The 19,921-nt window shown below is 49.7% G+C and overlaps 1 protein-coding gene across 1 annotated transcript in view; it reads right to left on the bottom strand.

The window, feature by feature from the left end:
* The window catches only part of PIEZO1 (piezo type mechanosensitive ion channel component 1 (Er blood group)), a 122,556-nt gene that overhangs the window by 3,632 nt on the left and 99,003 nt on the right, over positions 1 to 19,921 (bottom strand). The window contains exons 28-47 of the mRNA XM_081872090.1: positions 19,195 to 19,284; positions 18,307 to 18,395; positions 17,367 to 17,438; positions 15,284 to 15,400; positions 13,585 to 13,685; positions 12,830 to 12,935; positions 12,544 to 12,660; positions 11,787 to 11,959; positions 11,559 to 11,680; positions 10,685 to 10,870; positions 8,897 to 9,155; positions 7,560 to 7,748; positions 5,886 to 6,132; positions 5,473 to 5,584; positions 3,549 to 3,696; positions 3,046 to 3,260; positions 2,147 to 2,305; positions 1,807 to 1,954; positions 1,008 to 1,196; positions 179 to 271 (exon numbers count right to left, since the gene is read on the bottom strand). Coding sequence (XP_081728216.1) covers positions 179 to 271; positions 1,008 to 1,196; positions 1,807 to 1,954; positions 2,147 to 2,305; positions 3,046 to 3,260; positions 3,549 to 3,696; positions 5,473 to 5,584; positions 5,886 to 6,132; positions 7,560 to 7,748; positions 8,897 to 9,155; positions 10,685 to 10,870; positions 11,559 to 11,680; positions 11,787 to 11,959; positions 12,544 to 12,660; positions 12,830 to 12,935; positions 13,585 to 13,685; positions 15,284 to 15,400; positions 17,367 to 17,438; positions 18,307 to 18,395; positions 19,195 to 19,284 — 2,932 coding nt within the window. The remainder of the gene's footprint in view (positions 1 to 178; positions 272 to 1,007; positions 1,197 to 1,806; positions 1,955 to 2,146; positions 2,306 to 3,045; positions 3,261 to 3,548; positions 3,697 to 5,472; positions 5,585 to 5,885; positions 6,133 to 7,559; positions 7,749 to 8,896; positions 9,156 to 10,684; positions 10,871 to 11,558; positions 11,681 to 11,786; positions 11,960 to 12,543; positions 12,661 to 12,829; positions 12,936 to 13,584; positions 13,686 to 15,283; positions 15,401 to 17,366; positions 17,439 to 18,306; positions 18,396 to 19,194; positions 19,285 to 19,921) is intronic.

The following is a 19,921-nucleotide window of genomic DNA, read 5'->3' as shown; positions in this document are numbered from 1 at the left end:
ATCAGGGTGGTATGCCACAACACATACACAACCAGTTTACCCATAAAGCCTCCTTTTCTTACACAGCACCAGCACAGAACATGAGGACTGGGAGGACTCCTGCTGCTGCTGCTATGGCCACATGCCTGGATGCAGAGGGGAGCTCTCTTCCCATTCCTAGTTTCCTTAGGAAACTCACCGGCTGCCGCACAAACTCGTTCGTTAACGCATCATAGTCCTTGGGGGTGAACTCTTGGATTGACTGCTGTTGGGCGCTCATGGTGAAGAGAGGCTGCAAAAGAAAAAGGGTGAGAGGGAGGAGGGGGTTGAGAACTCCTCACGCCAGCAGAGCTGCTCCAAGCAAACAGCCCTGCCAGATCAGGCAATCTAATCCGGCAGCCTCTTCCCCACAGAGGTCAGATGCCTCAATGGGAAGCAGGGCTTGAGTGACACTAGAGGCCATTGATAGCTTTATCCTCTGTGAAACCAATCCTGGAACCCATCACACATACAGATACAGACCATGGACCTCCCCACACCAGTATCAAGTTTTAAGCCATCCAGATGGTGGGTCTGTTAAGGAGTGGACAGCAGGAGGGGCTGTCGGAATGCAGACCAGAATGACTGTATCGTTCTAGCAAGAGAACCAAGCCATGCCATGTGCAGCAGCCTCTCCCGAGATAGGGCCCTCCAGATGTTTTGGACGGCAGCTCCTCAAATCAGTCTCAGCCAGCTGGGCTCGTGAAAGGCTGTTCCGACAGGGTAAGCCAAAAGGCCACCAGGATCTTTTGGCAGGTTTGACCCGGGAGACAAAAACCCTCCCTGCACATGGTAGTCAGTGTGGCTTCTGACCAGTGCTTTAGAGAGAACGGCTCAGTGCTAGCTCCCAAGGAAGTGGGCCATACAGCTATTTCTCCAGCTGACAGCAGGTGCTGCTAGTCCGTTATTCACTGTGAGGAAGAATCACCCTTCTGAACAGGAGAGACTAAGATACCCAGGGGGTCCAGCCCATGCTGTCCTCTTCCTACCTCGTAACCTCCCAGCTTGAGGGTGACGGTGACATCAATGGGGTGGTTGACCACGCCCACCACGGAGCGCACGAGCGACATGAAAAGCAGCGGGAACCAGATGATGCAGATGAGGAAGAGGATGATGAGGCCTCCCATGCCGTACTTTACAATCTTCTTCTTCTTCTGCCCCTTGGGCTGCGGGTATTTCTGTAGGGAGGGGTCAGAGAAGCATAAGGACGAGGCCCACGTGTGCACAACGGCATGGTTAGATGGCCGCATCCTGGCCAACGGGAGGATAAAAGCTTGTCCAGAGTTCCTCCTTTCTCATCATTCAACCTCCCGCCAGCTGCTCTCGTTTCTATTTATTTGATAAACTTCATACCTCTTGATTGTAAAGGAAAACCCCTCAAAGCAGGTTACAAAAAGAATAAAACAAAGTATCAGTAAAATAACAGTAAAGAATTATTTAAAACATTAAAAAAAATAATGTTGAGTGAGAAGCTAAAGCCAGATTACAAGGCAGCTTCTACATGTCTGGATAGACTCGCCCAAACAAACACGTTTTTAGCAGGCACCAAGAAGAGTACGGTGAAAGTGTCTGCCTGATGTCAATAGGCAGGGAGTTCCAAAGTGTGAAAACAATCAAATTCTTACAAATGTGGGACCAATATGATGTGGCACTTGTAACAGTGCCAGTGCCATAAATCAAAGTGGCCAAGTGTGTATATATGGGGTAAGTTTTTACACTCTAGGAGAGCGGTGGGAGAGGTCAGGCCCACCCTCGCCTCCTCCTCCTCCACCACCATTCCAGCCCCACCTTCTCAGTCTCACGGCTGCACTTGATGATGAAGATGTTGGCATAGATGTCTTCCACACACATCCAGTTGGAGAGAGACAGGGTGGTGTCTGTCCAGACCCAGTCCATGACGGCCCGCAACTCCACCAGGAAAGGCACCAGGCGGAAGCTGTCAGAGGAGAGAGGGGTGTTCAGGTCCTGTGCACCTTGATCTATGGACCCTGAAAAGGTGCTTTTCTCCTGCCCTAACTTGTAACTACAAAACAAACCCTGATCATGCTCAACTTGCCCTCTTGCATCTTTCACCTGAGTCAGGCTCCCCTCACCCCACTCTGGGAGGACCCTGGGAACTTGGCCTTACCCTTGGAAAAGAAAGAGGTTGAGGTGGTTGTACTTCTTGGTGAGAAAGTTCCCCAGGATGCGAGTCGGGTAGCCGCAGCGGATCTGGTAAGCCGACAGAGCGAAGTAGATGCATTTCACAAAGTACCACAGCTGGGCCACAGTATTCAGGTTGAACATCCTGGGGAGGGAAATCACAATTGGGGGAAGGAAGGCGGGGCACATTTCAGGTCTGGTTCTTCTTTTTTATGTTTAAAAATGTATTTTATTGCTCCTCGTGAGGAAACATCAATGATATAGAAACAGTTAAATTCCTCCCAGCCCCTTACCCACCCATGGAAGAACAAGCAGCAGAAAAACATTTGAGGACATCCAAACTAGAATAAATTAAGAGTTCCAATGGCAGAGGCGAACAGCCACTTCAGACAGCGTTCTGCAGTCTCAGGGAGGCAGACAACAAAGATCTTGAATATGCCCCTTAATGTATTCCATGAGTAGGCTCCAGGTAGCAAAAAAGATTTTGCCTTTCTTCTGGCCAATTTTTCAGTTCAATGCCAGTTTTTCTGCAAGCACAATATGCATAAATCCATGGAGCCTTTGCTTAAAAGTTAAGTTGACCGCCAGCTTCCAGGTTTTTGCAGTTTCTAGATGAGCAGCCAGTAACTTGAAGAATTTTAATGCTTTGTGTACATACTACTCATTGCCCCTCCATATATTAACTAATTGTGTAGCAGGAACCGTCTGACTTGTTGTAGAATTAAATATCAAAATGCAGTATGCAGCTAGGGTCTGGTCCTTCTTCTGCCTACAAGTTTAGAAGGATGGTAGAGGTCTGGAGCTGTGCCTTTATTGTGAATATATATAGCATATAATTCTATTAATACATAACATAACAGGCAGACAGATAGCTAGGCCAGGTACCTCTCAGTGACTGCAGGCAAGATGAAGAACATCCAAATGTGGATGCCAAAGACCAGGAAGACCTGGAAGACCAGCTTGCCCAAGACGCTCTTGCGGAGGTAGAGAGCCCGGTCGATGACCATGGTGGAGAACTGGATGAGCAGCATCACCAGGAAGGCCTGCGGCACCTGGTCGTCTGAGAGGGAGGAAGTGATGTCGGCCGCAGCAGAGTGTTTCTGGGGAGAAAGGGAAGCCTGTGCTGGGAGGTGTTTGGCAGATTGGCAGGAGGAAGGGAATACCTCTTGCCCAGGCGGCTGTCCTCCAGATCTGCCCCAGGATATGGAGGGCAACACTTGCTTGGGGATCCCCAAGCACAGAGTCACGTTCAAATTAGAACAGACCCATTGAAATGCATGGACCTGAGTTGGTGGTGCCCATTGATTTTACTCTACAAATTACCGTGTCTGTTGGAGGCACTGTGTGAATTAAGTTTGCTAACAAATAACTGTGACGGTCCCACTTACCCCAAAAGCCCAGAAACCAAAGATGATGATGATGAAGTCGACCACATCAGCAAGGAACATGAGGGCATAGACATCGGTAGCAGCACGGTATTTGCTGTGCAAAATGTCCTGGAAGAACCGCTGCAGTGGTTGGAACATGCGCTCTGCTCTGGAGGGAGAGGGAGGCGGGGAGGATAAGGTGTAGGGCTGATGCCTTTGCCACTTGCCACTTAATTCAGAACCACCCCGAATCCAGAACCAAATCATCTGCATGAATATCAGGAAGGGATGTTCCTGCATTTCCACATGCAGAAAATGTCAAGCCAAGTCCTTGGCATCTCCAGGCAAGACTGGGACAGACTCCAGAAAACCCAGAGTCACTGCCAGTCAGTGTAGACATTACTGAGCTTGATGGACCAATGGCCTGACTCAGTATAAGGCAGCATCCTATGCTCCTAAGAATGGTAAGGCTAGGCTTATTGAATTTATGTACTGCTTCACACACACACACCCCTGAAGCAAGGAAAATATGAAGGAATAAAATCACATTAAATTATTAAAACCAAATTGTACCATAGCTAGGGTTTCAAAAAGTGAAAATCTGAACACAAGAATTGTTGACCATTTTTGGCAAAATCACCCAAAAAAGTTGTTGAGCTATTTTTTAAGGAAAATCGCTTCTGACATGGGTTGCCATACGTCTGGATTTTCCTGGGTGTTTTTAGCAATGCTACTTCTGGCCACAATATTCTGGCGATGTCTGGGAAATTCTGGACATATGCCAACCCTACCATAGCAAAACCACATGCTTAGCAGGCAGAAGGTTCCCAGGCTCAGCCCTTGGCATCTCCACCATGCAAAGGATTGTGGAACAGTGGTGGGGAAGACCCTTTTCTGCCTGAGACCCTGGGGAGAAACAACTACAGTTGGGACAGATGGTATTAGATGGAAGAGGTGGCTTGCTGAACGTAAGATAGCCATGTGGGTTGTGGAGAGGGCGGGTGGAGCATGCAAAAGGTCCCAGGTTTTATCCCAGGAACTTCCCGGTAAAAGGACCCCAGGAAGCATCAAGTGATGAGAAAGACCCCGGAAATGAACCTGGAGAGCCATTGCCCAGCATTAGAAGAGGCCTGCTAGATTAGGCGCAAGGAGGCCCATTGAATCCAGCATCCTGTTCTCAGAGTTACCAACTAGATGCCCCAATGGGAAATCCACAAGGAAGACTGATATTACTCAGTGGAGGCAGAGCATAGCCACCACAGCTAGTTGCCCATCTGGTCCAGCATCCTCTTGTTACCGTGGCCACCCAGATGCTTGTGAGAAACCTTCAAGCAGGACCTGAGAAGAACAGCACTTCCCCCCTCCCCCTAGTGATTTCCCAGCAGTTGGCAATCAGAGGCTTACTGTGTCCAACAGTAGAGGTAGAACATCATTATGAATATATTGCTTTTCAAGAAGAAGCCAAGGCGTGTATGAACAACAGAAAAATAGCAAGAATAAAACCAGCTATAAAAATGCAACTGTTGTTGTTTAGTCGTGTCCGACTCTTTGTGACCCCATGGACCAGAGCATGCCAAATGCAACTACCCACAATTAAAAATGCATAGTAGAACAACTACATTTAAACGTCCCTAATTAAAATGCCCAATAATTAACAAGCCCAATAAAAGAGCAAAACAGTTAAAACAACAATCAAGGCATGACATTCAAGTGGCTAGAAGCCATTGACGGCTTTTTTCATCAATTTTGGCCAATCCTCTTTTAAACCCATCCAAGTGGCTATAAAATTAGAGGGAAGAACGCTGAGTCAGATGGAGAAAGAGGCTGCCCTGGCAAGCTTTTCACGTTCATTTGCTCCATGTGGCAACCTGCCTCCTGGAGGGGAGAGCCAGTTCCAAGCCCGTTGCTCCCAGCCCCCTCCCCAAAAGTCCATATCGTCACTTACGCAGAGACGAAGAAGCTCTTCACTCTGAGTCCAGCAGCCTTCAACTTCTCCTTGGATGGGCTGGACTTCTTGTCCTTTTGCTTCGGATCCTGCTCCTCTTCCTGCTGCTCCTCTGAGGTTGGAAACAGGGGAATAAGCAAGCACTGGCCTCACCTCCTTGCTTCAGTGTCAGCCTGATATGGCCTAACAAGACCCCCTCCTCTTCCCTGCATCCCAACACAATCTCAGGAGGTTTTCTTTATCTTCTCTGACTTCTGCAGACCAGCTTTAATCTGTGAGCTGCAGGCAGGTCTTGAAATGCTTGACAAGGTAGTTTAGATATGTATTTTTGATACACTGTTGTCCCCAGACCTGGGGAGGCTGGAAACAAGCATTCCTAAAGGAGTAAGCATAGGTGTTGTCCCCCCACCTACCTTCCTCTCCCTGCTCTTTCAGAGCCTTGCTCCTTTTCTTCTTCTTCTCCTTTTTCTTCCGGAACCGTGAGCGGATTCCCTTGGGCACCTCGGGCTCCGCCTCCTGATCCACCACGGTTTCTGCCTCAACGTCAGCTTCCACCAAAGTCTCAGCCACCTCTCTGCTCTCGGTGGAAGCCACAGGCTCTGCTGCTTCAAGAGGATGTTTGGCCAGGACTTCTTCCTCGTGATCCCACAGCCCGTAGCTCTGTCAAAGAGGACAGACAGGCAGGTAAGCTCAGAAAGGGTTTGGGAAGCAGAAGCCAACCTCATGCAGTGGGCCTATTTATTTTATTTACATTATTTACAAACCACTTCATCTAAGCCGTTTACCTAAAATTGTTTTTAATGCTTGATTGGGAGCCGCCCAGAGTGGCTGGGGAAACTCAGCCAGATGGGCGGGGTATAAATAAATTATTATTATTATTATTATTATTATTATTATTATTATTATTATTATTTAAAATGGCACAAAATATCCATTAAACGGTAACAATAAAATAATATTTTAGAAAACAGAAGACATAATAAAATGATAAAAATATAAATAAAATCAATACGTTTTAAAAATAAATGTGCACAATAAAATAAAATAAAAGTTTTTAGCTACTGCAGCAAACAGTGCATAGGTCTAATATCATGCAATGACAACTCCCATCACCCCTGACCATCAGCCTGATGGGAGTTGGAGTCCATCAGCTTCAAGAAGGCACTATGCCAGGACTCAGGTCTCACAGTGCACTCAACTCCATACCAAGCCTAGGAGAAACAAGCTTTCCCTGCATCTGTTGCTATAGCTACTGGGGACTGCCCGGGTACCCCTTTCTGCAACAGGCTACTCCAGATCCATCCTACAGCTTTCCCAGGTTAGGCAGAGGGGGCTGGCTTCTAGTCAAGAAGTTACTATTTGTATACAAATTGCTTAATAGTTTGAGCCAGTTTACTTGTGGGACCACCTTAATCCCTTATGTGCTCCCTTGACTTCTTCCATCTGTGAACCTGGCCCTGCTGCAAGTGCTATAGAATACTTGTTCTGCACATGGAAGAAATCAATCTTTTAGTGTAGCAGCACCCACACTTTGGAACTCCCTGCCTATTGATATCAGGCAGCTGTGTTGTTGTATTCTTTTTGGTTTAAAGCATTTTTGTTTGGACAAGCCTTTCCAGACATTTAGGATGCTGTCACACTCTAATCTTTTTGCTGCCTGTGGTTGAATTTAATTACAGTCGTACCTTGGTTGTCAAACAGAATCAGTTCAGGAAGACCATTAGACTTCTGAAAACGTTCGACAACCAAGGCGTGGCTTCCAATTGGCTGCAGGAGCTTCCTGCACTCAATTGGAAGCTGCGGAAGCCCCGGTGGACGTTCAGGTTCCAAAAAACGTTCGCAAACTGGAACACTCACTTCTGGGTTTGTGGTGTTCGGGAGCCAAAACGTTCGACTCACAAGGCGTTCAACTTCCAAGGTATGACTGTATTGCTGAATGTTTTAAAAAGCCTGGTTTTAACTGTCTTTCACTGACAACTTCAGCGTTTCAAAATAAAACATTTTCTTTGTAGTTTGCTTCAAGGTTTCATTACAATAAAGCAGCAAGTAAAACGGTCTCACACGGAGGGCCCCAGGCTCCCTCTTACCAGGAGCAAGGACCGGTGGAAGAAGAGAGCCATCAGCTGGATCAGGTCGTACTTGATGTAGTTGTCCGTTTTCTCCAGGCCCAGGATGCGCGGTGCGAAAAAGGGCTTGCTCTCGTAGCGCACCAGGGTGGTATAGCTATTCCAGGGGAAGAAGCCAAACTGGAAGAGGTATTTCACCACCACCATCACCTGTGAGGGGAGATGGCAGGGCAGGATCAGAGCCAGGCTAGCCAGGGGGACGTTCCTGGCTCCTCATGGCAGCAGAACAGTAGCAAGGCTGTTTAAGAACATTTACCACAACGTCACACGCCACCTGCCACCCAAACCTACACAGATATATATGTCAACAGTCTTTCAGTATAGGTCCAAAAACATCAACCTTCTGGGCTGATTGATATTGCTTTGAACCAAACCAAAATCTGCCTGTTCCTCGCTTGTAAGCCCTTCTACTTTCTGTATACAAAAGCCCAGGTACCCTTGTTAACTTGCAACTAATATTGCAGACCAGGGCTGGGGAGCCTCTAGCTCGGTGTTTCCCAGTCTTGGGTCTCCAGCTGTTTTTGGACTACAACTCCCATCATCCCTAGCTAGCAAGACCAGTAGTCAGGGGTGACGGGAATTGTAGTCCGAAAACAGCTTGAGACCAAAGGTTGGGGAACACTGCTCTAGCCCCAGGTTCAAATGTGCCCCCCCCGCCTTTTTATCTGACCCTCAGGGCTCTGCCCAGCCACGCATCCCTCTCCCAAGCTACTCTGCTTGCTGACCTTGCTTCACCCCCTTGCTTGAGTGATTTTGCCTGGCTGGAATGCGTCTTTGAACTCTGATACAGCCTCTCACTTGCCCTGACAAAGAACAGAGGGGTGTGTGTGTGTGTGTGTGTGTGTAAAACGGCTCCACCCACTCTGGCATGTGGTCCCTGGAAGGTTGTCCAGAAGGGAATGCGGCCCTCAGGCTGAAAAAGGTTCCTCATCCTGAACTCCCTAGCAGGTTTTGAATAATCATTTACAATTAGCAAAAATTACATAATTTACAAGCTAATTTTTTTTTTAAAAAAAAAGGAGTGAAAAAGGTAATGTGCAGGAAATGATATTATTGTGAAATAAACCAGAGAAGGAGGTTGAGGGAAGTCGGGGAGGAATGGGGAAATTTTGAAATTGTGAAAAATATTAATTGTTATGATGTAATATTGGAGAAAAATGGAAAATTAATAAAAAAATATTTTAGAAAAAAGGTTCTCCACCCCTTTTGTTGACAATTATTAGAAGGAAAGTTTTCATGTTCATCATCTCACTTCTACAAGACAAGAGGGGGTGTCACCAGGATTTGGGGGGCCCCACCTCTGTGTAGATGATTGCTGTCATCCAGAAGCGCTTGCTGGGCCGCGGGATGGACAGCATAGCCCACAGGAAGACCAGGATGGGCAGGACCAGTGAGATGACGGAGGCCGTCACCATGTTGTTCAGGATGATGATGAAGTAGCAGAGCAGGTCCGAGTGGCCAGCCACAAAATGGTAGCAGGCCAGCAGCAGCTGCAGAAAGCGGTTCTGCGAGTGGTAGAAGCGCTCAGACTCCTCCAGCTCCTCAAAGGAGACATGCCTGGAAAGAACCAACAGGAGAGAGAGGAGGAGAGAGAGTCAGTCAGGCTGAGCCAAAAGGGAAAGCAGCTGGGGTAGCAAAGCCCAACCCGTGCTGTGTCTGCCTGCCTCGTCACCTGCCCATAGCCAAAGAGGTAACCCGTTTCTGCCACCCTTGCTTCAAACAAACATCTTCCGGATTGTAATACATATATATATATGCCCACTAACTCTGCATTCTCCTATCTGCAAAATGTATTCCAGTTGGCCAAACTTGCATCAGCTGGCAAATTTTTTACTTGCCCAAGTATGGTGCAGGGGTTAACAAGCATTGGCAGTAGGACCTTGGAGACCAGGGTTCGAATCCCCACTTGGCCATGAACCCCGCTGGGTGAACTTGGGCCTCTCAGCCTAGCCTACCTCTCAGGGTTGTTGTGAGGATACAATGTGAAGGAGGAGGGCCACACATGCTACCTTGAGCTCCTCAGAGGAAAGGTGGGATAGAAAGGTAATAAACACTTTCTTTATTTTTGTTTAGGAGCTCAAGAAGCTGCTTTATACCCAACCAGACACTTTGTCCATCCCAGTCCAGGCTTCCCTCCAGATGGTTTGGATGACAACTCCCATCAGCCCCAGCATTCTGTGCCTGGAGGATATTGGGGTTGATAGGAGCCCTAGTCCAAAGCAGGTGGAGCACAGTAGATGGAGGAAGGCCAATTGAGCCTATTGTGCCTACTCTGACAGGCAGCAGCTCCCCAGGGTTTCAGATAGAGGTCTTTCCTATCCCTACCTGGGGATGTCCGGAATCAAACCGGGGACACTTGCCTTTGCTTTACATGATCTACAGCCCTTTCTCCTGAAAGTGATCCATGCAAACAATTTTCATTCTTCCAACCTTCCTGAGCACCTGCCTCATGGGGTGGGGAGCCACAGGCCTGGGTGTGTGTGAATGTGGCCATCCAGGCCTCTTTATCTGGCCCCCAGGACTCTCCCTGGACTGCATTATTCAATGGCCCAGATATACACACTCTCCCTTAGTGCTTTGACTGGCTGGAATGTTTCCTTGAATTGCGATAACACCTCTTGCTTGCTTGGAAGAAGGACTGAGAGATGTGTGGGGTTGTACAAACCTGCAGAAAGGCTGGAAAGTAGCCTACTGCCCAGAGGTAAGAGCCACACCCATTTCTCCACCCCCTTTTGCCAATGGCCACACCCACCACTGGCATATGACCCCACCCCTGCAGAAGACTGCCTACGAGGAAATGTTGCAGCCTCCAGGCTGAGAATGGTTCTCTGCCCCTTCCCTGTCCCACAAAGCTTGGCATATTTACCCACAAAGCCTTGAGCCAAAATAGGCGAGTGGCCCCAGTAGCAGTGGCGTAGCATGGGGGGTGCAGGGGGGCCGGCCGCACCGGGCGCAACATCTGGGGGTTAGGGTTAGGGGGCGCAAATCCACGGGTTAGGGGGCGCAAATCCACGGGTTAGGGGGCGCAAATTACTTGCCTTGCCCCGGGTGCTGACAACCCACGCTACGCCACTGCCCAGTAGTACCTGCTCAGCAGCAGCTCGCTGGCCGTGCGCGGCCGTGCCTTGGAGTAAGTCAGCAGCTCCTGGGAGTTGCTGGGAGGGAGCCTCACATCGTCCGGGAAGCCCATGGCAGGGATCTGCTCCTCACTGCCACTTCGGGTGTCGTAGCCAGTGGTGTTATTGCTAAGCACCTCTGCTCCTTCGCACCCACTGCTGGGGGGGGGGGGAGAAAGAGGGCAGAAAAAGAAAGTCATGCACCAGCTCCAAAACAGAGTGAATAAATGTCCCCACTTTGTGTTAAATCTTCCTAGGAAAACGCCAACAGACATTAAAAACAAACATAATAACATTAGAAAAAATACAGGTAAAGGCGATTTTTCTTTAGTTATAGAATACATAATAAAATGGCATATCTGGACAGGCTTACCTTAAACAAAAGTGGGGAAAGGGTTTAGCAGGAGTCAAAAACAGTATAGTGAAAACACTTGTCTAATATTAGGGAAATAAAAACAAGGCCGATGGGAGTTCTAGTCCAAAGTAGCTGGATGGCACCATGCTGTGGAAGGTGGACCAATGAAGAGAGACTTGGGGGGACTCAGGTTCAAGCCCCCGCCTCCAGAATGGGGCCTTCCTAAATATACTTCATCCCATCTGTTTTAGGTTGTGGTTGTAGAGGTAAGAGAGAAGGCAGCCCGTACATGTCCAGGGGCACTCTTTTCTCCACTGCTGAGCCCACCCAATTCCGGTGCACCAAATGCAGGTTAAGAAGCAGCCCCTTGCTTGAATTACATGCCGTTAAGCTCCCACAAACTCCACTGGTGATGGAGGGGGGCCCCCACACAGATCCACATGTGGCTTTGACCTTCCCCCCAGCAGCCCTCTTCCCCTATGCACCTGCCTGGAAGCCATGCTGTCTGGAGACTCTGCCGCCGTACCCGGCAAGGCGGTGTCCTCGGAGGTATTATCTGTCGCTGCTGGTTTGTACAGCCTGTCCAGGACGCTCCTCTGAACCTCGCCCACCTGCAAAGTTTTACATGCCGTCACCAAGTGGATCATACCTCACCCCTTTCCTCCCTCCTTCCAAAAGACGCCCCTCCCAAGCCCAGCTGTACCAAGCTAGGCCTACCTGATCCAGCTGTTGCGTGAGGACGAATCTCTCCAGTCCCAAGACGGCAGACAGCTGTTCGTGCTCCTTGGTAAAGGCCCGCAGCCACTGGGTGAGCCCGTCCACCGTGGCCTGGCACAGCACCCACAGGAAACCCAGAACGTTCAGCACCCGCTGCACCACGTTGCTCTTCTCTGGATAAAAGGAGAGCCTGGTTGAAGGAGGCCAAATGCCCATCGAGGCCGCCATCTCTGATCCCTGCAGTGGGTAACCAGTTTCCCCGACACCACGGTCTCTGGGAAAATATCCCTAACCCAAGTACTGCTTCCTAGCAACCAGGGCCAGCCCTGCTATTGGGCAGCGGATACTGAGGGGGAAAGAGCTGCAGCATTTTTGTACACACTGCTTGGCTGGATAACTGCAAAATTCTGAGACGTGCAAATTTCAAAGGCTAAAACTCTATTTTGGTTCAGAACCATTAGGCAGGGTGAGTTTAAAATGCCATTCTTCGTTGCTATAGTAGCAACCAGAGTGGCCATACCATTAGGCAACAGATGCTGAGGGATAAGAAATTACAGCAAGGTGCTGGAAGGGCAGGACTGCATGGGTCATGCAGTCTACACTACACCCCTTGTGCTCCCCCCCCCAAGTTTTCCACTGCATCTGTGAAACAGGAAAATGAATCTTCTGCTGCACTTCTGGCAGATGAATGTGGCTCAAAGGCAGCCCAGTACACAGGGGATCCTCTACCTGAGTGCAGTCCCACTGAGCAAGGTACCTGGAGCAGCCTCTTCCTCTTCTTCCTCTTCTTCCTCCTCTTCTTCCTCCTCTTCCCCTTTGCTGCTGGCCCTGTCTGCCATTTCACCTCTCTGGGATTCCCCTTTGGTTAAGTCACCTGAAAGGCACAGATACAGTCACACCCTCCCGCCTGGTCTGCCCCCCCCCCAGTGCTCATCAGAGCTGGGCCTCCTGCCAATGTGGACCAAGAGGGCCAGGCAGCAGGGGTCAACTTGAGAGGTGCCACCTCTGCCCAGCCCAGTTGGAAAGGAGAGGGGAGAGGACACAGGAAGACCTGCCTTCAGCCTGCTCCACCTTTCGCTGCTCCTTCTCCTGCCGCTGTCGCTCACGCAGCGCAGACTTGGCGTTGGTCACCCATGCCTGGTAAGCCAGCTGCAAACAAAGTGACAAAATGCATAAATGAGAAAGCAGGAAGGAAGAAAAGGCATGACTCTGGGCTTGAATGCAAGGCAACCTCATATCAATGCAGCCTCTGTCAAAAGATGTCCGAGAGGCTGATGGCGCAACTAAAAGCCACACCAGGTTAATGTTGATGGCAGGCACCCACCCCACCAGCACCCCAATGTCTTGAGAGTCATTCAGTGTTCCCAGGAACTTCGCCTTGTAACATATTTCCACTGCTTGCGGTATGTGAAAGAAAGGGCTCACCCACACTTCTGCAGAGAACCCAACGGATGTCCCCCCCCCCCCAATTCAGCAGTAAACAGCAGGTTTTCCCAGGAAAAGCAGAAGGACAAAAGAAGAACTTATTGGACCCATGTATCTTGGGAGAAACGGAAGTGTGGGTGAACCGAAAGTAGCTCCCCATGAGTACTTTGGGGCATGCACAGTGCGTTCATTAGTGAGTAATTGCAGTTGGAATGACCCATGAAGGGTGGGAGTGGGGAAAGCCTGCCTCCAGGCAGTGGGGCGAGCACATCGCGGGGTGCCTTCTTGTCACCCCCCCCAGACATGGCACCTGGGGCGCACCACCCCCTTGCACCCCCTTGTGATGCCACTGCTTCTGCTCCCAACTTCTCACCTGGAATGCGCTCTGTTTCGGGGGCTTCTGATCCTCCAAGACCGACTCCTCATCCTCCTCGCTGTCCGTCTCAAACAAGAAATAATCTCCCGAGTGCAGCACTGGAATCCAAAAAGACCCCACCATTAGGAAGTTCCCTTGTTTGCCCCCCACCCTGCCAGCTGCAGTGGATGGCAGTGAGGGGCACAGGAGCTCAGAGCTCCCTTTGGAGCACAGACATGCAGAAAAAGAGCCCAAGACCCCAAGTGCGACTTAAAAGACAGATAAAAGAAGGGCACATAGAGAGGAAAACCGGTTCATTGCCCCTAGTCAAAAAGGCAAGAAGGGGGGAGCATGCAAAGAGCCTGCCTGGCTTTGGACTGGCGAATGGGAGCTCTGGTTACAATCCTGCTTTGCTGGGGGCTGAACACTGGGTCCACCAAAGGCCAATGATCTGGTTTGCTGCCGGGACAGGCACTACCTCCCTATAACAGAACAGGGACCAGGTTGGCTCAGTGACACAAGCCTGATCTGCCCCAATGCCACCTGGGGCACCAGAGCATCCTCTGGAAGCAGAGATCAGGCTGCAAATACTGGACAAGAGATCCTGGAAAGGGTCGGCTACTTTCAGGTCATCTGCAGAGGCCTTTCTTCAAGTGAGGGCAGCAGGAGTGGTCTTTCTCCTTAGTGGCACACTCTGCCTCTGAAATGTGCTTCCCAGCTCCATGCACCTGCCACATGGCCTTATGAGCTGAAGGCATCAGGTAAAAAAACACACATTTTATTTATCTGCCCAGGCTTTTGAATATGGGTTTGCATCACTGAACAAGGGCATGTTTCTATACCAGGGGTGGCTATCTGTTTTTGGCTCAAGAGCTGGTCACCTGCAGGCTAATGGTGAGTATGGTAAAAAAAATGGGTTTGCTCACCCCCACACTCACAGGACCAAAAGTGCAGAGCAGCTGAGCAGAGAGGCTATCCTACACCAGGCTCCTGGGGTAGACAGAGAGTTGAAATCTCTGTCCGCTCTGGTGCCATACCATTCCTGCTGCCACGGCCAAAATTAGTTGAAGGGACTTGAAGAAGCAGGAAAATTTGCTTTGCAGTAGAAAGGAACTCAGGCCCCATGGCCCACGAGATAGCCACCTCTGTTTTCTGCTGCTGTTAACATTTGGGATTTCATGCTTCATACAGGTTTCTACCTAGTTTTAGCCATCATATTGACAGTATGTTTATTCCTTTGTGTTAGTTTTTTGTTTGCAAGCCATCTTGAAAAAAGGTGAGGATTACAAATTATTATTATTATTATTATATTATAATTATTTATTAGATTTATATACCATTCTTCATCGTTAGATCTCAGGGCGGTTCACAAAATGTAACACACACACACACACACACACACACACACACACACAAAAGCCTTGCTCCCTCCTCTTCGCTTTCATTATATGCTGGTGCCCCATCGCAATGAAATCAAGAAACAACTCCACAACTCTCACGCTACATTTTATTGGGTGGCTGCAATTACAAAGTGCAGATACCCACAGAAGAATCAAGGAGAGGGACACCAGCTTGTGGCAGCAATTCCCATTCTGAAGAGGGCTGACAAGCCAGGAGGGAGCAGGAATTTGGGTGCTTTAACACGACAACAATACAGGCAGCACACACTGCTGCTGCTACTACTAGTCCTGGGTTGTTTGGCTCATGCGGACGTTACCACTGTAATGCCCCCTCGTCCCTACAGTGCGTCTGTCCACCCTAGAGGGAGCGGCTACTTCCTTGCTGGAAAGCAGAGCTGGTGATTCTGGGCTCCCCTCAACTGAGCGCAGTCCTCCTTGTTGCAGGGAGCAAGGGAAAAAGCAGAAAAGGTCATTCTGAACCATTGTGCACTTGGGTGGTGAAATGATGGCATGGTCTGCTAACAGCCACTGCACAAGCGTGTGACGTTCTTCTCTGGCACTTGTTCATGCAAACGCTGCCCCTGATCTGAACCGCTCCGCACATAAGGTGACCTGCCTGCCCAAATGTCCTGGGAAGAAATGCAGGAAGCTGACTTATGCCGAGGAAGACCACTGGTCCATTGAGCTCAGTATCGCCTAGACTGCTGGGAAGTGGCTCCCCAGCTTCCCCTTTCTTATTGTCTTCCCCCCCAAGCTACGAGCCATCTGCAATGGAGGATGGGGTGTGCATTTTCTGTCCACAGTGCATACACATCTCTCAGATTTCAGCAGGACTTGTGCAGGAGAATATTCCAGTGGATTTTGTCAGGTGTGTCCATTTCTCACTGGGCAGGTCTTGATACCTCTTCCTTGGGAAGCTGCTTTACACAGAATCAGACCATGGGCTCCACCTACCTCGGTATTGTCTACACTGAGATGCTGGGATTTGAACCCGACACCTTTGGCATGCAGCACAAATGCTCTGCCACTGGGCTACAGTCCATCCCGTTCCTCAGTTCAGCAGCCCTTTGCAGATGGAAACTTTGTTGCTTTCCAACCTAACAACTGCAAGTAATCCTGGTGTTTTTATAGTTCATATCTATCATCTATCTATCTATCTATCTATCTATCATCTATCTATCTATCTATCTATCTATCTATCTATCTATCTATCTATCTATCATCTACAGTGGTGCCTCGCAAGACGAAATTAATCCGTTCCGTGAGGCTCTTCGTATAGCGGTTTTTTCGTCTTGCGAAGCAAGCCCATTGACAGCTTAGTGGATTAGCGCTATTAGCGGTTTAGCGGCTTTTAGCGGATCAGCGGATCAGCGGCTTATCAGTGGATCAGCTGATAAGCAGCTTAGGGCTTAGGAAAAGGGGGGGAAGGGAAAAAACCCCGCAGGAACTCGCAAGACATTTTCGTCTTGCGAAGCAAGCCCATAGGGAAATTCGTTTTGCGAAGCGCCTCCAAAACGGAAAACCCTTTCGTCTAGCGGGTTTTCTGTCTTGTGAGGCGTTCGTCTTGCGGGGCACCATTGTATCTATCTATCTATCATCATCTATCTATCTATCTATCTATCTATGGCTATTTGTAGGTGTGTCGTTGATTTATTTTGTGGTTTTATCTTTTATTGTACATCACACCCTAGCATCCTTTAGGAGAGAGGGTGATTTAGGAAGTCAGCAAAATACATAAAAGCATTAGCTGGTCCTGGACTTTGGAAAGGGAAGCCTGACCACTGGGAGAACCCAAAAACCTTGGAAACCACAAAGCTGGGGAGAATAACCGAATATCCATAAAGGTTCAAGGAATCTTGAGATTTTTTCTTTTTCTTTTGCACAATCTTCTGGCAGAGGGATGCTTGCACCTATGGTGTTTCTTGGGCAGGGTTAGGAACATAAGACATAAGCTGCTTTATATGGAATCAGAGCATTGGTCTACCCAGCTCAGTATTGTCTGCACTGACTGGCAGCAGCTCTCCAGGGTTTCAGGCAGGGGACATTCCCTGGAGATGCCAGGACCTTCTGTATGAAAAGCAGGTGGTCTACAACTGAGCTACAGTTCCCTTTCATGGTGAAGAGAACCGGGGGAGAAAGATCTGAGAAACCCAGAGAAGTATCAAGTCAGTGCAGAGCAGAGCATGCACGAGAGGGGGCTGGACAAGGAGCCCACAGAGGAATGAGAGAGAGAGAAAACCCGGATGAGAGGCGTGCAGAATGGAAGTGCTAGAAACCAACCACCTGGGTGGGTTTGCGTTAGTGATGACCCCCCACCAGCAGAGTTAGAGGTGCCTTAGAGCAAGATGAGGTGATGTTAGGATGCCCATCGAGCCCTTCCAGACCAGGCCTGGGCAGTACCTGTGGCATGATCCAGCCAGGGGCGCCACCACTGCTTCCTCTGTCGGGAAGCCTCCTTCTTGGTCCCTGCCTCTGTGGAACAGGGCACAAGGAAGCATGAGGGACGGGCCAAGGACCCCCACCCTGCGTGTTGCTGCCAGCTCAGACGAGGGCAGCTGGGGACCTCTGAAGGCAAAGAAATGCTCTCCTCTGAACCCACAAAGCTAGGCAGGGGCAGGAGGGCAGACTTGGCCAGGGTAAGATGGGCAGCCCCTAATGCTGCTCAAGAACGTAGACAAGTAGAAGCCTGTCAGCCTCAGTGGGGTCCCATCAGTCCCAAGTGCAGTACGGAAGAGGCCCACCGCACAGGGCTGTTTGGGAGCACTGCAGGGGGTTCTACTAGATGACCCTTGGGGTCCCTTCCAACTCTACAATTCTATGATAGGGTATGAACAGTAAAGATAATACTGCACTTTGAAAATTCAGTGTCAAAATGTGACACTGTAGTTAGAGGATGAGAAAGACACTTTGCTGGGGGAGCAATGTTGAGAGAGAAACCAAGAACTGTAAGACACACAGTCCAGTCCCCCATCTAGCCTCCGTTCCTAAACCCCGGCATTTGGGTGTTGAAAATTATGTTGCCTCCAAAAAGTGGAGCCCACCTGACTGAGGATGAAATACTATTTGTATTAATTAGGGAATATCGTGTGGCAGTGAACAGGTTGGCAATGTGTCTGTGGGAAGATGGAGGCTCCACACAGTCATGAAAGGTCACAGGGAAACCAGGGTCAAACTGGATGTCTAATTATGAGTGTGTAGGTCAGAGAGGGCCCCAATTGACAAGGGATGGGGGTCAGGAGTTCAAAACCAGAAGAGTTCTCCAGTAAGGCTTCCAGCACTTTGAAAGCCGACCCCCACCCCACCCCACCCCATACTCCCAGCCCCAGAATCTACTTCGCACCTGGGCTCTCTGTCTCCAGGGTCTCTTCAGAGTCAGCTGCAGTCTGTCCCTGGTGGTACTTTTCTTGCTTGGCCCGGATCCGCTCCATCCTGCAAGCATGTGGAAATTTCAGGAGTATGGCACGTTGTGCCCCCTCTGTCTGGTTCCCCACCCCCTATGACTAGATCCCACGTGATCAGAAAAGCAAGGGAAGACGCCCATGTCTCAGCCCTGTTATGTCCATTCTCCAAAATCTCTGGCCATCTCCAAGTCGCTTGTGCCAGGGATCTGGTCCACTCCATCTTACACAATGTATCAAGCCCCATCCTAGGAACTTCTGCACCCCACCCCCCATTTCTGCCTTCAGATAACTTCTGGGAAAGCCAGTTGCCCAGCATCTGGTAAACAAAAATGTCCCCATTAGCTCCCCGGAAACGACTGCATTGCACCCATGCTACCTGCTGTGTAGGATTGGTTCTGAGAGTTTGAGGAGAGAACAGAGAGCCTGAAATAAGCAGCCCGTGGCTGGCAGGAAAAAGGTGCAACTGTTCCATCAGGAGAGTGTTCTCTTTCCTAAGCACGTTCCTCGCACTGGGTGACAAGTACTTCAGGCAAAGGCATCTAAGACCCATCCCTCCTCAGCAACAGCTTCCCTTTGGTGCCAAGGGAAGCTTCCTAAAAAGCCTATTTGCTGCTGGAGGGGTGGGGACAGGAGAGGAGGGGGAGCTGGGTGGAAAGGAGGAGGCACTTGGCTTCCCACCATCCCTGGTCCCAGGGCTCCAGAGCGAGGGGGTAAAACTCTCGTCTCTTGATCCCCGAGAACTGGGCTAGAAGCTGCTGAGGACTAGCATGCCCCAAGCTGCTGAACCAAGAAGATGCTTCTCTGCTCTCCCCACCCACAAAACTCACTGGCGCTTGAGCTGCACTAAGGACTTCTTTTCCGCCTGGTGGTGGAAGCTCATGCTCTTGATCATCCTGGCCTTGAAGAGAGCACAGCCCCTGTGGAGGAGAGACAAAGCGGTGGAGAATGGTTGGAGGGGACCCTCCCTTTGAGGTCCCGGCTGGCACCAACAACCCTTTCTTTCCAGCACCAGCCTAAAATTTTGCATAATACTGGAACTCAGAGACATCCAGTGAAGCTGAATGTTGGAAGATTCAAGACGTATAAAAGAAAGTTCTTCTTCAAGCAGAACATTTTTAGACTGTGGAACTCACTTCCACAGGAGGCCGTGCTGGCCAGCAACTTAGATGGCTTTAAAGGAGGAGAAGACAAATTCATGGAGGAGAAGGCTACTGGCCACAATGGCTATTTTTCTACCTCCACTGTCAGAGGCAATAATGCTTCTGAATACCAGTTGCTGGAAACCACAGGAGGGGAGAGTCCTGCTCTTGTGCTTTCCCCAGGGTTTCCCCACAGCCATCTGGTTGGCCATTGTGAGAACAGAATGCTGGACCACATGGTCCATTTGCCTGATCTAGCAGGCTCTCCTTGTGTTCTTAGCTCCTCCCAGGCACCCTGCAACACTGGGGAGCAGAACAGACACAGCTCTCAGATCAAGCCCACAGCTTTGCCGGTGACCCTCCAAAGACTGTCCCTCCCCAACTGTGTGCCAGATTCCCCCTTGCCCCAGCCCTT

The sequence above is a fragment of the Podarcis erhardii genome (assembly GCF_964252035.2).
Source record: "Podarcis erhardii genome assembly, chromosome: 7".
NCBI classification, from domain to species: Eukaryota; Metazoa; Chordata; class Lepidosauria; order Squamata; family Lacertidae; genus Podarcis; species Podarcis erhardii.
The sequence above is the reverse complement of the archived record's forward strand: the minus strand, read 5'-3'. Positions and strand labels throughout refer to the sequence as shown.